The sequence below is a fragment of the Lycorma delicatula genome, chromosome 4, assembly GCF_047948215.1.
Source record: "Lycorma delicatula isolate Av1 chromosome 4, ASM4794821v1, whole genome shotgun sequence".
NCBI lineage: Eukaryota > Metazoa > Arthropoda > Insecta > Hemiptera > Fulgoridae > Lycorma > Lycorma delicatula.
In genome coordinates this window covers 163,097,365-163,113,033 of record NC_134458.1, presented here as the reverse complement: position 1 = coordinate 163,113,033, position 15,669 = coordinate 163,097,365, and the positions used below count along the sequence as shown (strand labels likewise).

General features: G+C 31.5%; 1 protein-coding gene across 2 annotated transcripts in view; it reads left to right on the top strand.

Moving 5' to 3' along the window:
• The window catches only part of Gga (ADP-ribosylation factor-binding protein Gga), an 81,914-nt gene that overhangs the window by 30,377 nt on the left and 35,868 nt on the right, over nt 1-15,669 (top strand). For both annotated transcript variants that reach the window (XM_075364636.1, XM_075364635.1), the window contains exons 4-5: nt 687-887; nt 9,835-10,054. In XM_075364636.1, the coding sequence (XP_075220751.1) occupies nt 687-887; nt 9,835-10,054 (421 nt within the window). The remainder of the gene's footprint in view (nt 1-686; nt 888-9,834; nt 10,055-15,669) is intronic.

Genomic DNA, 15,669 nt, shown 5'->3' with positions numbered 1-15,669 from the left:
AAAAATGAAAATTTTCATTGAAATACCCAGTGATTTCCACTGATTGTTTGGAAAGAGTACATAGTTGCTTCATGTCAATGTGAAATATATCAGTTGGCATTATACTTTTCTGAATAGTATTTGGTCAAAAGGAATGCAAGGCAACAGTGTTTTCTTTTTAGCAGAAAGCCTTCAGTTTTAATAAAAATTCTTTCCTTTTTGATCAATTTACCATTCTGTTGTTAATTGAAATTATGCGTATATTGTTATACCATACATATTTTAGCATATTCAGTATATATTAGTTTAAATTATTTGAAAAGTAGAAATGGAGGGACTAAAAATAGATTTTGCTACATGGAAGCCCTGCGTATAAAAGTAACATTGGTGATGATCACAGTTAACAGCATAATAAACATATAAACCTATTAACATAATCCAACAAAGTGATATAACAACTGAAAAAATTAATTAAAAGTAGTTTCATTTTAAACTTGTATCACATTTTGCAATGCTTAACAACAAATTGCCTTATTTTGATTTTATATTTTCTCTCAGTATTTTTTTTTTATTTATAGTTCATGCAAAATTATTATTAACCTTTATAATCTTCATAGTGGTGGTATTTTTTTTTTTAATTTTCGAATTTATATTTTTTTGTAGAGATTTTATTTACTAATTGTATATATGTATATATATATATATAGGAAGAAAGAACAGGCACCATCGATATGCAGCGTCCTGTTGATAATACAACTGCATCTAGCGTTACTACTACACCTTCTAGACAACAGAATTCAATATTTCAAGATGAGGAGAAATCTCGTTTATTGCAAAAATTATTACAAAGTAAGAATCCAGATGACCTCCAAGCTGCTAATAGATTAATTAAAACCATGGTTAAAGAGGTTAGTTTTGTGTATTTTATATTTTGTTTCTTTTTACTTTATGATGAACAATTTTCTTACTGCTGATAAGGATTATAGATTAATATGGTGTCATGGGATATTAGTAATGAAGTTTTTCTATTTTAAGTATAAGATAGTTTTCTAAATAACTGCTAGCAAGTGTATGTGTGTGTGTGTGTGTGTGTGTGTGTGTGTGTGTCAAAAGAAGTAAAACTCACTTAATGCATACTATATTATTGGGGATATAGATGCGTATGCGCATACACACATATTGTCGCCAAATGGCTTTGACGGCACGTGGCGCCTTGAAACCTTAAGGTAGCCCTGAGAAGGGCTATTTAAGGTTTCTGGAGTGGTGGCCCTGAAAAGTGCCATTTTTGCATTAGCTCTGAGAAGAGCTGTTGGGTCCGAAAGCTGGTCAGGGTTAGCAGGCCAGGTTAGCCCACCGAGGGAGCGGCTGGGTACCTCCCTCGGTGGGCTAACCAGACCTGCTGCTCCGGCAGAAATGTTGGCATCTGAGGTCCCATGTTGAGGCAGCCAGGGAACTTCTTCTTCTTGGTCTTTTCCAGACAATGGTTGAGAATGAATTGAAAATTCACTCGTGCATGTTCTTTTATTGGAGCCTGCAAGTGGTAGGGCCGCACAACCACTATGGTGGGAGTAATGCTTGTGCAAGTGCATACATACACTGTACTCCTGCTGACATCTGGCTGCTACCATTGTGTCCATCAATATTACACTAGGCATATATGTGGTAAAAATATACAAGGTGCGTTCAAAAAATAACGAGAATTTTGAAATTTTGTGGATTGTATTAGCCTAATTCTCAGGATTTTTTTTGTTGTTGTATTGGTAAACATGTCTGAAAAGTATCTGTAAATTTTTAGCCATATTGGATGTTTAGTCTGTTGTCAGCTGTCCAAAGGATAACACGTGTTTTAATGCGATCTGCGTATAAATAATGGATCAGAGAATTTGTATTAAATTTTGCTATAAGAATGGAATAAAATGTTGCAATGTTTTAAAAATGTTAAATATTGCTTTTGATGAGTCTGCTATGAATAAAGCAATGGTTTGCGAGTGGTATAACTGTTTCCAAGAAGGTCTTGAAGACATTGAAGATGACGAGTGCCCTGGATGCTCCAGCACACAACAACCAATGAAAATCTGAAAAAAATGAAATAAATTATTATGAATGATCGCTGAATCACAATCAGAGAAGTTGCTGATGGTGTTGGGATATCAATTGGCTCATGCCATGAAATTTTTTCGGATATTTTAGGTATGAAACGTGACAGCAAAATTTGTTCCAAAATTGTTGAATTTCAAACAAAAACAGCAGTGAATGGAAGTTGCTCAGGAGTCCCGAAAGGAAGTTAACAACAATGCAGAATTACTGAAACGTGTCATAACAGTTGATGAAACATGGGTTTTACGGATATGATGTTGAAACTAAGGCTCAATCATCCCAGTGGAGGCATTCTGGATCACCAAGACCAAAGAAAGCTCGACAAGAACGGTCGAATGTGAAGGTACTCACTGTATTCTTAAATTTTAACGGCATAGTGTATCATGAGTTCTTGCCACAAAGTCAAATGATCAATAGGAGTATTACCTACAAATTCAATGCCATTTGGTTTAAGCAATCTGAAAAAAACACTCGGATTTGTGGCAAAAAAAATTCATTGCTTTTACTCTACGATAATGCGCCTCCTCACACTTCATTGCTTGTTCATCAATTTTTAGCCAGAACAACACTGTAATGATACCCCAATTGCCATATTCACCAGACATGGCCCCATGTGACTTTTTTCTAAAAATAAAGAGAACCTTAAAGGGCTGTCGTTTTACAAGCATTGATGAGATTAAAATTGAATAGCTGAAAGAGCTAAACACTATTAAAAAGATAAAGTTCCAGGAATGTTTCAGGATTTGGAAAAAGCGCTGGCATAAGTGTATAATATCTAACAGAGACTATTTTGAAGGGAATAACATTAATGTAGGTGAATAAATAAAATTCTTTCAAAAAAACAAAAATTCTCGTTTCTTTTTGAACACACCTCTACATTTATAAACCACCTAGTACAAGATATTGAGATAAGACATATCTTGCCTTATCTTTACCATGAAAGTACTTAAATGGGATCCCACATCCTCAGTCATGGTTAAAATAATTTAGTTAGTGCATAATAAAAAATAAACATAATAAAGTAATGATAATTGCATATTAATTTATTATATTAGGGCTGCTATCTGTTGCAGTTTTTATAAGACTGTCTCCTGCAAATACTGTAAAATAATAAAGTAATCTCAATAGAATATATATATATATTTTATTTTATTGAGATTATATTATATTGATATTATATATCAATAAAATATTTATTGAGATATAAAATATCAGAATATTTTTAATTACGGTAATAATTTAACATATCACTCTAGATTGTACCCTTTTCAACCAAGTGCACCTCTATTAACTGGACTTCTGAAAATACATAAACTTGGTATACCTATGCGACGTTTAATTAACTTCACAACTGTCCCTTCTTTTTTAAATCGTCTCCAAAATAATAGATAAAATACTTACAATCAAAATGAATTTAGATTATAAATATACGAGGGCTATTCAGAAAGTAAGGAACATTTTGGAATTTTAAAAACCAAGTAAAAGAAAAACTTTTTACTATATACATGTGAAAGAGGGACTAAAATACTACTTTTCAACATAATCACCATACAAATTCAGGCACTTATCATAGCGGTGGACAAGCTTTGAAATTTCTGTGTCATAGAATTCTGCCGCCTGTGATCTCAACCACTCAGTGACGCACTCATTTTGCACAAAATTTGTGATAGCCTAGCTTCTGTGAAACAATTTCAAACAATAAAATCCGTGAAACTTGTGGGAAACATAGAGAAAGCTCAGTTATTGTGAAACGGCGGTTTTCACGAATCTTTTTGTCAACTTTGGAGACCAGATCGTCAGTCACAATGCTCAGACGTCCACTCTTCTCTTTATTGTGAACATTTGTTCGGCCATTTTTAAACTGAATGCACCACTTCCTGACAGAACTTTCACTCATTACGTTGTTCCTGTACACTTCATACAGTTCCCGATGAATTTCTATTGGTTTTAAGTGTTTTGCCAACAAAAAATGAGTCACAGACCGCACCTCACAACTGGCGGGATTTTCTATTGCAGCACACATTTCAAATTTGTATATAAAAAAAAAACGAGCAGTGCGGAGATGTTCCCGTTGTCACGGCTGGATGCTGACTGAGGTGCTGAGCACGAGCACACCAATATATTCATGATTGGCGTGCGCCTGGCGGTGTCAGGTGGAAACGTTCCTTACTTTCTGAATAGTCCTCGTAATATAAACTAATTATTAATGAACTTGTAAATAAATTAAAAGATTTAAAAATTGGGGATAACACCAGGATGGTTAGTTATGACATTAGTAACATGTATCTTAGCATACCCATAGATGAAACAATCAACATAATAAAAAAAATAAATTAATACAAAATCATGAAGCACCTTTATTTATTGGTAATACTCGTATTATTGTTATTAATAGAAATATTTGCCAACAGATTTATTTTAAGTTTGATGATGAATTTTATACTCAAGAAAATACCTTACCAATGGGCTTTCCATTGACAGCCATTATCAGATTTTTTTTTACAAAATTTTGAAGTAAAATTGTTTATAGCATTACTTATGTTCATGATATTTTACTTTGGACTAGATATGTTGATGATATTTTTGTAGTCTATAATCCCGTTACATATAATGAACATTTAATAATTTTGAACAAGTTAAATTCTTACCATAATGAATTGAAATTTACTTTTGAAATTGATAAAAATAGGAGAATAAATTACTTAGATCTTTGTGTCGAAATAGATAATAGGAATAAAAATTATTAATTTATAACTTCAGTACATAGAAAACATACATAAATATTCAAATCATCAATGTAAATAATTATTTCCATTATTTTAATTTATTTAAAACATAAATTATATAATAATAATTATAAATTATAAAACTTAAATTTATTTAATTATTTTAATTTATTTCCATTATTTCAATGGAAATAATAATAAATGAATAGATTTTATAAAACAAATTGCTAAATGTAATTGTTATAATGAATCTTTAGTAGATAATATATAAAAAACAAATGTCAAAAATTAACAATAATACATAATTAATACCAATAAATAACACACAGAAAATTGACAGTGTATATTTAAGATATGTATTTGCTGATAATATTGTCAAGAACATAACAAGGTTTTATGATAAAAATTTATTTAAACCTGCATACCAGACAAATAGCCATTTAATTAAACATTTAAAAATAATACACGTACTGCTTGATATGATTTACACAATTTGTGTGGTATTTATAAAATAAAGTGCAATGATTGTGACCATATTTATATAGGTAAAACCACTATATCCTTTAAAACTAGATATGATGAATGAATACTTTAGATGTTATAAAAATAGAAAATTGGGTGTCTCTAATGTTTCTGATCATCTTATTAATAATACAAATTCAATATCCGATATTCTTACAAATTTAGAAGTACTGGAAATTAAGAAATACAATATTAATACAAATAATAGTTTTTGACATTTTAGAAAGATTTTACGTATATAAATATAAAATAAAATTTAATTTGATCAACCTTATACAGAATATGAAGATGACACAATCATATAAGCTGCTGTAGATAGTAGCACATTGATAACACTGATAAACATAATTTTTGTTTCCTAACATGCGATACATGATTTTAATTTGTTTTTTATGCTGAAAATGAATATGAACTCAGAATTTTTATATTGCTCACCATTTTTAAATTCTAATTAAAGGATATTTTTAATTTATAGTTAGCATTTTAAACTCCTGTATTGTATTTTGTTAGCTCATTTTTTATTGTTTAACTTTGGTAACATAATTTGTAAGCTACAAATAAACAATATTCGACAAAGAATTTAATCATATCATAGTCATATCTAATACTGAAGCGTGAGCCGTAATGGACAAGATTAATCATGTTTGTGCAAGTCAAAACATGTAGCTGAAAACACAGCTGTGTTGTTTGTATTATGCACTGGGTTTAGGAATGAATTAGTTTTATTCAATCTTATTGCTGTCTTAACTTTGTTAACAGTGCAGTGTCGTAATGCTTCAAAATTATGTAAATGATGTGGTTGCCTTTTGTTATGTATGTGTTGAGTTTATTGTAAAATCAAATAGAGAAAACATTACGCCTTTAATTAAAAAAGCATCATTTGTACTGTACTTTCAGTGTAAAATTGGTAATCAGGATAAGACGTGGACACCTCATATAGTATGCACTAATTGTTGTTCTGTATATTTAAGAGGATGGCTGAAAGGTACACTGAAGAAGGCTTTGCCATTTGGTGTATCTATGGTTTGGCGTGAGCCAAAGGATCATGTAACCAATTGTTACTTTTGTTTGACAAGTGTGTCTGGAATTTCTAAAAAATCTAAACATATTGTAAAATATCCTTCATTGCAATCTGGAATCAGGCCTGTACCTCACGGTGAAATTATTCCAGTTCATGAGCCACCTGTGAATGTATGTTTCGAAAGCAGCGATGAAGAATCAGGCATTTACTGAAAAAGACAACAATGATTTTGATTTTGAATTGTCTTCCGATAAACCTTATCTTATATGACAAGGTGAATTAAATGACTTGGATAAGGATTTAAATTTATCAAAAAATCAAGCTGAACTGTTAGGATCAAGACTGCAAGGTTGGAATTTACTTTTAAAAAAAAATACAACAATTTGAGGCTTTTGAAGCCAACAGAAACAACTTTCTCAGTACTTTATTGATGAAAGTAATTTGGTTTATTGTGTAAATATTGATGAGCTTATGTTGCACTTAGGATAAGTTCATAAACCTGAGGACTGGTGCCTTTTCATAGATTCGTCCAAGTGTAGTTTAAAAGTGGTTCTACTACACAATGGTAACAAATATCCTTCGATACCAATCGCTTATGGTATTAATTTAAAAGAGACGTACAGTGTGATGAAAGATGTTCTTGAAAAAATAAATTATAAAAAACATTGCTGGAACATATGTGGTGATTTGAAAGTTATAAGCTATTTTGTTAGCCATGCAGTTAGGCTATATTAAGTACATGTGTTTTCTTTGCGAATGGGTTGATCAGATTAATATAATAATTAATAACTAATAATTAATAATTAACTCATAATTAATATTTTTATTTTATTTATACCTATATATATATATGTGTATAATTTTATCTTCATAGTTTTATTGAATTTTCATGATTATTGTTAGCTATTTTTAGATAATCTTAGAATTACTTAAACAAGATTTCCACTAATACAAATAATAGATAATAGAATTGTTGATCAAAATATTTTTCGCTAAATAACTTAAGATACATCATGTATACATTTTACTACTTAATAAAACCTTTTTCAGTTAAATGTCTTTATCTTTTTCTGGTAGATAATTTATGACAACCTGTACTTAATCATAATTTTAAAGAAGGAACAGATAAACATTTTTTTTATTAATGAATGAATTTTATGAGTTCTTACTTTTGATCGGTCATGTTTTTCAATCAGTTCAGCTTAGAGATTTAACTAAGACTGAACATTTTTTGTAATCATGCTCTTAATATGTGAATGCTATAGATAATATGGATTAACATTTTAAAAGTATTGGTGTTTTGTATATCATAAAATCAGAAGTGATTTTTTAAAAATATCAGTGCATTTTTCTTAATATCCTCTAAAAACAGACTGATTCCCATTGAAAGGTTTTTTGTTTCTTTTATAATTCCATGATCCAGTTAAAAATGTAACACTTTATATATCAACAAGTAAGTTCTAAAAACTGGCTGAGATTAGTATAATGATGTATAAATTTGAAAATGGAAAATGCTCAAAAACATTTCCAAAAGATTTTCTGATTTTAATCAAAATTTAAAACAAAACGTCCATTTCAATTGTTAAAGAATCATCTCTAATTGCTCAGTTAGATCAGTAGAAAAAAATTGAGTGATTAGGAAGGGAGAAATAGTAACTAAATAAACAGTTCTTAAAACTTTCACTTAAACAGTACTCTGCTTTAACAATAACAATACTTAACTACCTACTTAGTACTATGCATTGTTTCATAAGTTTTTTTATTATTATGTACTCTATTGATCTCTATAGCAGAGCAATATCGTATCTGCCTTTCTTCAGAGGTTCCTGGTTCTGTACCCCAATCAGGAATGGCATTTTTCACATTCTACAGAATTCATTTGTATTAAGTGTTCAGTTTTTTCTGTACCAGTTCCTCAATATCTACTATAATGATTGTTTAATAATAAAATTTCCAACTAGTTTTTTATTTTACTTAAAAAAATATAATAAATTATAAACAATTTTTGAACATTTTGTAATTTTAAATTTATTTCAATGACTGTTTAGCAGTCTTTTGTGATAAATGTTTCTGTAATTCATATAATAATGCTGACCCCTACTAAAACCAACAGTGATTATAAGAATTTAATTTTGCATTTTACTAAAAAGTTTGTTATCATATCATTTAGATATCCATTTATGACATTTTAGTAAAAATTATATCAGTAAATAACAAAGTGGTTATGATTGGTAACAGATCAATACATTTTTTATATTTGCATACATTTATGTAATTTGCTTGACAAAAGTTTATTAAAGTGTAGAAAGTAAAGGGCTGATTTAATGTTTCCCAAAATTCAAATAATTAAATTGGAAGTATTTTACTACTACCACAAAATACTAGACGCAACAGGGAGGTAGGTTTTTGCTGGATCCCTAGCCACGTTGGAATTCTAGGTAACGAAAGAGCAGATTCTGCTGCCAAGGAAGCATGTATTCAGCCTCCTTTCACCACCCAAGTTACTACCTTTGATTTTATCAATCATATAAAACAATCACTGCGAGCGAGGTGGCAAAGTGACTGGGCGACTACCATCGATAATAAACTCAAGACAGATTAAGGATTCAGTGTTGCTATGGGGCTCCTCTTGCAGAAACTCTCGTCGTGAGGAAGTGGTCTTCTGCTGGTTACGGTTGGGACATACTAGGGTCACACAGAAATACATAATGTCAGGAGAAAACCCACCCCTGTGCACACGATGCAACTGCCGCATAACTGTGCACCACATCTCGTGGACTGCGTATGTTATGCGTCGTCAGTTTAATATACCCAGAAACATCCGTGATATCTTGTACAATGATAGCGGGATTTTGGAACGGGTGTTTCTCTTTTTGCATAGTACCGGGTTACTGCAAAGGATTTAATATGCTCATATATGTTTTCTGTAAGGAGAGTTTTTTTTTTTTAATTTTAACCTTTATTTTCAATTTGGTGTTTGGTTCTATGTATTTAATTTTACTATCCGGGGAGGGGATTTTTGCACAAACCATGGGAGTTAGGTAAGTTTTATATACTTTCTTTAATCTATTATTTTAACTTTTACATTTTATCAACTTTGTCTATGGTATTGGTTTTGAGTTTTATTTTGCCTTCTTGGCTTGTTTTAGTAAATTGTAAATTTTTATTATATGGTTAATATTACGTTTATCCCTTGTATAGTTTATTATTTCGGAGTTATTTTACCCTTTTACTAATATCTACCGGGCGATGATAACGCCCAGGCGTTTTTCGCCCATAATCAAAAAAAATAAATAAATAAAAAAATAAAAAAAATAATTAAATACTGAGAAGTTTTTAAATATTAGTTTTATTTTCATCAGGTTACAGATTTTTCATCAGGTTAAAGATAGTTTATCTTAATGTATCTCATGACATTATTTTATTTACAAAATTTTGTTAGTTTATTTTATTTTATATAAACTGTAAGAATCATGTAAATTCTTTTAGGATGAAAGAAGAGTCGAACAGAAAGTACGTCATGTATCTGAATTGGAAGCAGTTCATAATAATGCAAGACTATTAAGTGAAATGCTTGATTCATATCGACCGGGTGTCAGTTCTACTCAGGATTTAGAATTAATTACTGAATTGCATACGAGTTGTCAGCGGCTAAGGCCAACAGTTTTTAAATTAGCTAGTGAAGTTCATACGGATGAGTCTCTTTTCAGTATGTTTTATTTTATTTATATATAATGTATGTTTTATTAAGTACAGTTAGTGTGTATGTTGTATTCCTAATAAATAAAAAAATAACTAAATGAAATTTACTTTTTATCTATCAAAGATTTAAGAAATTCTAAAGAAAACTTCCTCTACAGTTAATTCTTATTTAATGTCATAGTTACATTCCAGAAAACAATGAGCTTAACTGAAATGACATTACTTAGCTGGATTTCTCTATTAGAAAATATCTATTCCTGATATGTTAATTTCTATTGTAATCTTGTTAGCATGCAGAATGCTTAATTTAAGATTAAAAAATTTATTAGCTGAATTATAAACAATTTTTTTTAAACTTTTGTCTTTATTAACTTAAAATTATTAGTTTCTTTAAAATTGAAAAGAATAACAAAAAAAGGTAGGCAAAAAATGTAGTTTCTTTTAAAACATTTAATTACAGGTACATTTCTCTGTCGATGGTTTAGTAACCATTTGAAGCAAATAATATAATTAATGAGAATTTTTTTTTCGTTGCCATTACATTAATTTGATTGTTGGGGCATCACAAAGTATATGTAGAAATTAGTGTATACAAGTGTTAAATTTTTAAATACTTTTCCTCTGTTTGATGTAATAAGAACATATATATTGAACATGTTGCTATGTCAATGATTTTATAGACATATTTCTTTCCTGTATTTCACAAAATGATTTGTTGTCAACAACTTTCCTAATAAAAGCTGTTAGTTGAATCACTACACACAACTGTTCATATGGAAAACAAATACATAGTTGAACTATATCAATGACTTAAATCATTCTACAGTCATTTATAAGAGGAGTGACAAATAATTCTCCATATTCGGCAATATTTGGTCCAGCATCTGAAATGAAATAAAATTTTGAAACAATGTGATACTAATTTGATACAGTAAAGTACTAAATTCACTAATTTTATACTAATTATAAAGTTATAGGGCCAATTATTCCACATATTTGTTTATAAATTAATCTATTTTTCACTATTGTAACATAATTCGCATATGACATCATCAGGAATTTTTTTTTTTTACAAAAAATTAAATGAGCACACTGCTTGTTTTAATAAGCTGACAGCTGTGGTTCAAAGTTAGACAGTAACGTAGGCCTACAAGCATACTTATATTCAATTGTTCATGTCTTATAGGCTATGTCTTGGGTGTTTTCGTTATTGCAAGTCATAAAATTTCAATTTATGTAAATTAAATCTAAAGTTTAATTTTAAGTTTATTAGTTACAAGTGGTGGTAGTTTAGATAATTTTTTTTCTAGCTGACATAAAATAAAATATATAGAAGTAATTAATATCTACTTAATTTTATCTAATTATGATTTATTTTCATTTACTTAAGTACATCCATTCTGACCCCATAGGGGAAGCACCCACCTTGTGTTGATCCTGGTCGCCATACCACTCCTCCATTCCATGCCCTGATGGGCTTTATTGAAGGTCATCTTCTAGACGCTCAATATCTGATTACATATTTCAGTCATCAGGATGGCACTGATGCAAATGCCTCAAAAGACAAGACATTTCCATTGGTGTTAAATCCCATCAACTAACAAAAGATATTTTTCAAACATACCTAAACCAAATCAAAAAACTGATAACCAATAAAAATTTATAAATTGAGCTGTAATAAAACATTAATCTCATACCCTCAAAAATTGTTCACAATATTGCAGGTTTGACCTACAATACTAAGCAACTAAAACTACCATCAACCCACCAGCATGCCAAACAACTGGGCACAATTGCCGAATGCACTTATTCTGGCAGAAAAGCACCCAAATTGGTCCCTAATCACCCCCCACCCAGGCTACTATTTTACACTAAACACCCTGTGCAGTCCTTTCAAGCACCAAAAACCTTAAAATCTCTCAATAATGTGCCACTCATCTCTAACTTTCCAGTTAGTCTGCAGAATCCAGACTCGAATCAATACACTTTAGTTCCCTAAACACCTCTGCATACCTAACTCATATTTTGTGGAGATGTACCACACGTGATAAGCATCATCCAATATTAAGCATTGAGGACACTGACCTGAGACAATCAAACCAAATTGTGCCAGCTTGACCTGAAATATGCCATATCTCGAAAGGAACTGAGTCACATTCTGGTTTGGGGAGATCCACAAGGCAACTTTACACCCTTAACATCTGGAAAGAGACCATGTATATACACCCATCTGCTGTCTCAAGCCACCTGAGCACATATGTGTTCCTGAATCACAAATGTGGTTCCTGCCACATATGAAAAGCTTTCTCCTCTGTTTCTGAATATGCTGTGTAGTCAGTTCACCCGATTTCTTCACATTGTAACATAACTCCGTTGTGATGCAAGGACATCAAACACCTACAATAACTAGAACTGCTTCATGTGAACCTTATAGTCTCATGTAGTCTTATAACCCCCATCACAGTAAATAACAGGAGATGCTGAGCCCTCAATAGAATATCGCATTAGCTTTTATACCTCATTCTGTTTGCCCAAACAGGTGCTGCGTAAAGCTTAATTGCCTAGCATACAGTTTTATACTAAATTTTCATTGTTTTAAAATTTAGATCCCAATCAGGGTGGACAACCCTATGAATGCTGAAGAAGGCATCACATGACTTCACAGTGATTTTCTGAAAGTGGTCTTTGAATCTGAATTTCTTATCAAAGAGTACTCCAAATACCATTGCAATGAGATATATGCCGGTCATTGAAACAGAGGAATGCCATATAGCAACCAGATGGCCCATCAACAGTATCATGGTGGTCTTCTCAGGGCTAAATACCATTTTGTGTTGATTGTTTCACACCTGTAGTATTCTACAAGCTTGAGTTTCCAAGAATTCGACCTCGTTCCGTGCCCATCATCGATATAAGCAATGACACAACATCCGTTGGGTAACCTCAACTACATGAGAGAGTCAAACTCCATCAGTCTGGGCAGTGTGCTGGGCAGAGGGTCCAGTACTGCCTTGGGGACACCTCTTGGACAGCATCTTACTCACCTCAGTACCACCATATCAAAGCACTATATCAGTTACAAGTAACTTTGTAGCACCCTATCTCATTACACATATACGCCTGTCAATTACACTGTTGTAATTGATGCAAGGCAGAGTGCCACCATAAGTTGTTAAATGCCGTGGATATATCCAAAAATATACCCAAGACATACGCAGAGACAAAGTTAGTAACTATGTCAATCACTTTTAAAATCGAATCCTCTGTACCTTTCCCCAGTCAAAAACCATACTGTTCTTCTATGAAAAGATATTGCAAGGCCAACCTTCTATTAATAGACAATTACAGCACCTCCCCAAACACCTTACCAAGTACTGGCAGAAACATCAGAGGCCTGTACGATCAACTCACAGTAGGGTCCTCGTCACTGCCTTTAAACAGAGCTTAATCACACCTCTTTTCCAACAAAGCAAAAAATAGCCCATAAAAAGCATTCTATTCAGAACCTTCATGATTGTCCCTACACTTATGCCCAACGAACGAACTAGAAGTTCAACAGTGATTCTGTCATACCCAGGAGTCTTACGCCTTGCAAAACTGCAAACAACCTGCCGCACCTCAGCCTAATCTACCAAACTTAAGTATAGCCTGACCCCCATAGGAGAAAACGCCTGCCTTGGGATGATCCCGTTTGCCACACCACCCCCTCCATTCCTGTCCCTGATAGGCTTATTGAAGTTCATCATCTAGACCCTCAATACCTAATTACATATTTCAGTCATCAGGACGGCCCTCCAACAGGATAGCACTGATGCAAATGCCATGAAAGACATTTCCATCAGTGTTAAAACCCATCAACTAACAAATCTAAACCGAATCAAAAGTCTGATAACCAATAAAAATTTAAAATTGAACTATAACAAAACATTAATCTCAGCATCGCAATTTTTATCTTCCATACTAAAGCAACCAAAATTACCAATCAACCCACAAACATACCAAACAACAACCAGGCAAAATTGCCAAATGCACCTATTCTGGCTGAAGGCACCCAAAAAGGTCCCTAGCCACCCAGGCTACTATTCTACACTTAACACTCTGTGCAATCCTTTTGATTGCCAAAAACCCTAAAATTAAACATTTTTCAACAATGTTTATAATTTTTCAATTATAAGCTACATTATAATCTACCTTACTACAGTTCAACTTAGTGCAGGTATGTAGATTTTAATATAGCTTATTTAAAGTGAATACTTTGGCCTTATTGTCCAAAGATTATAAATTAGGTATTTTTATTACAGCTTATATTAATTCCAGACTTTCTGTTTAATTGTATGATAAAATTATGATCAACAATAAATTCATAAATTATTTTTCAGTTTATGACTTTCAGTAATGAAATTTGACTATACATACAGTATTTACCTAGCTAAGTCAGCATCAAAAGGGACATATACAGAAAAATTATCATCTAATTTTAATTACAGCTCACGTCTATGAAAGGAATTTTATAAATAACATTAACAATTTAGCTTACCTGTTAAAGTGTAACTAGTAACAGCATATATCAAACTCATTTGGTTGAGAATCAAGATCTTTAATAATACTCACTAACAAGACTACTGTGTTCCCCAGTGTAGATATGAAGTTGACCCCTTCTGCCCATCTTAAATTGACTTAAACCATCTGTTTTTTTTCTTTTCTTTTATAACTTTCATAAAGAAAAAGTTGGAAGAGACTTTTTCTTTGTCTTGGAATGGCTAATGTCTTCTTCCATCCGTGTTCCCAAGCCAATTCCTTCTTTCTTATACTCAAACCATCATTTTTTTTTTTTGATGGTGACCTTGTATTTGGTTATTAAACCAATGAGGATGCTATTTTTTCCAAGATTCAAATGCATGCTGCAATAGGTTTTGTTGACTGTAGCTTCCCTCATTTTGTTTACTGTTAAATTTTAACCATACTTTTTTCATGGAATACACACATACATAAACAAACATATTTACTAACGAAAAATTAATGAATAAAAAAAAATATGCTAATAGAAAGGTAGCTCTTGGTGCAACACACTGGAATATATTATAATAAAAGTGATATTCTTATCTTGTTACTTGACATAGATCATCATGTTAGTGAAGAAACACTACAACTAAAGTAAAAAAATAAAATATAATTAGTTTAATTAAAATCAGGGTATATTTGACTAATTGGGAAATCGGCCATAAGAATGCTACTCCGTTTCAAATCTTCACTTGTTTTCTTATATGCAGGACAGTCATTCCCTTTGTAATTTATGCTATTAGGTACTTGGGTTAGATAGTAAATTACATTCCGATAACCTGGTGGATTTCTTTATAACTAGAATGTTTTAAGGAGTGGAATCTTGAAATTTGGAGGATGTGTAGTAATATATGTAAAATACCTGTGGCGAAATCAAGTTTAATAAATCAGTAGTTCCTTATCACCGAAGTTAAGAAATGCTGGATGCTGCTGCTTCATTGTATGCTGTTATTTATGTCTAAATGACCATAATAGTAGAAAATTAAGTAACAAAAAAATCAAAATTGTTTTTATTGAAGGTAATTAACCTGCTGCATCAGATATTTTATTACATTTTAATAA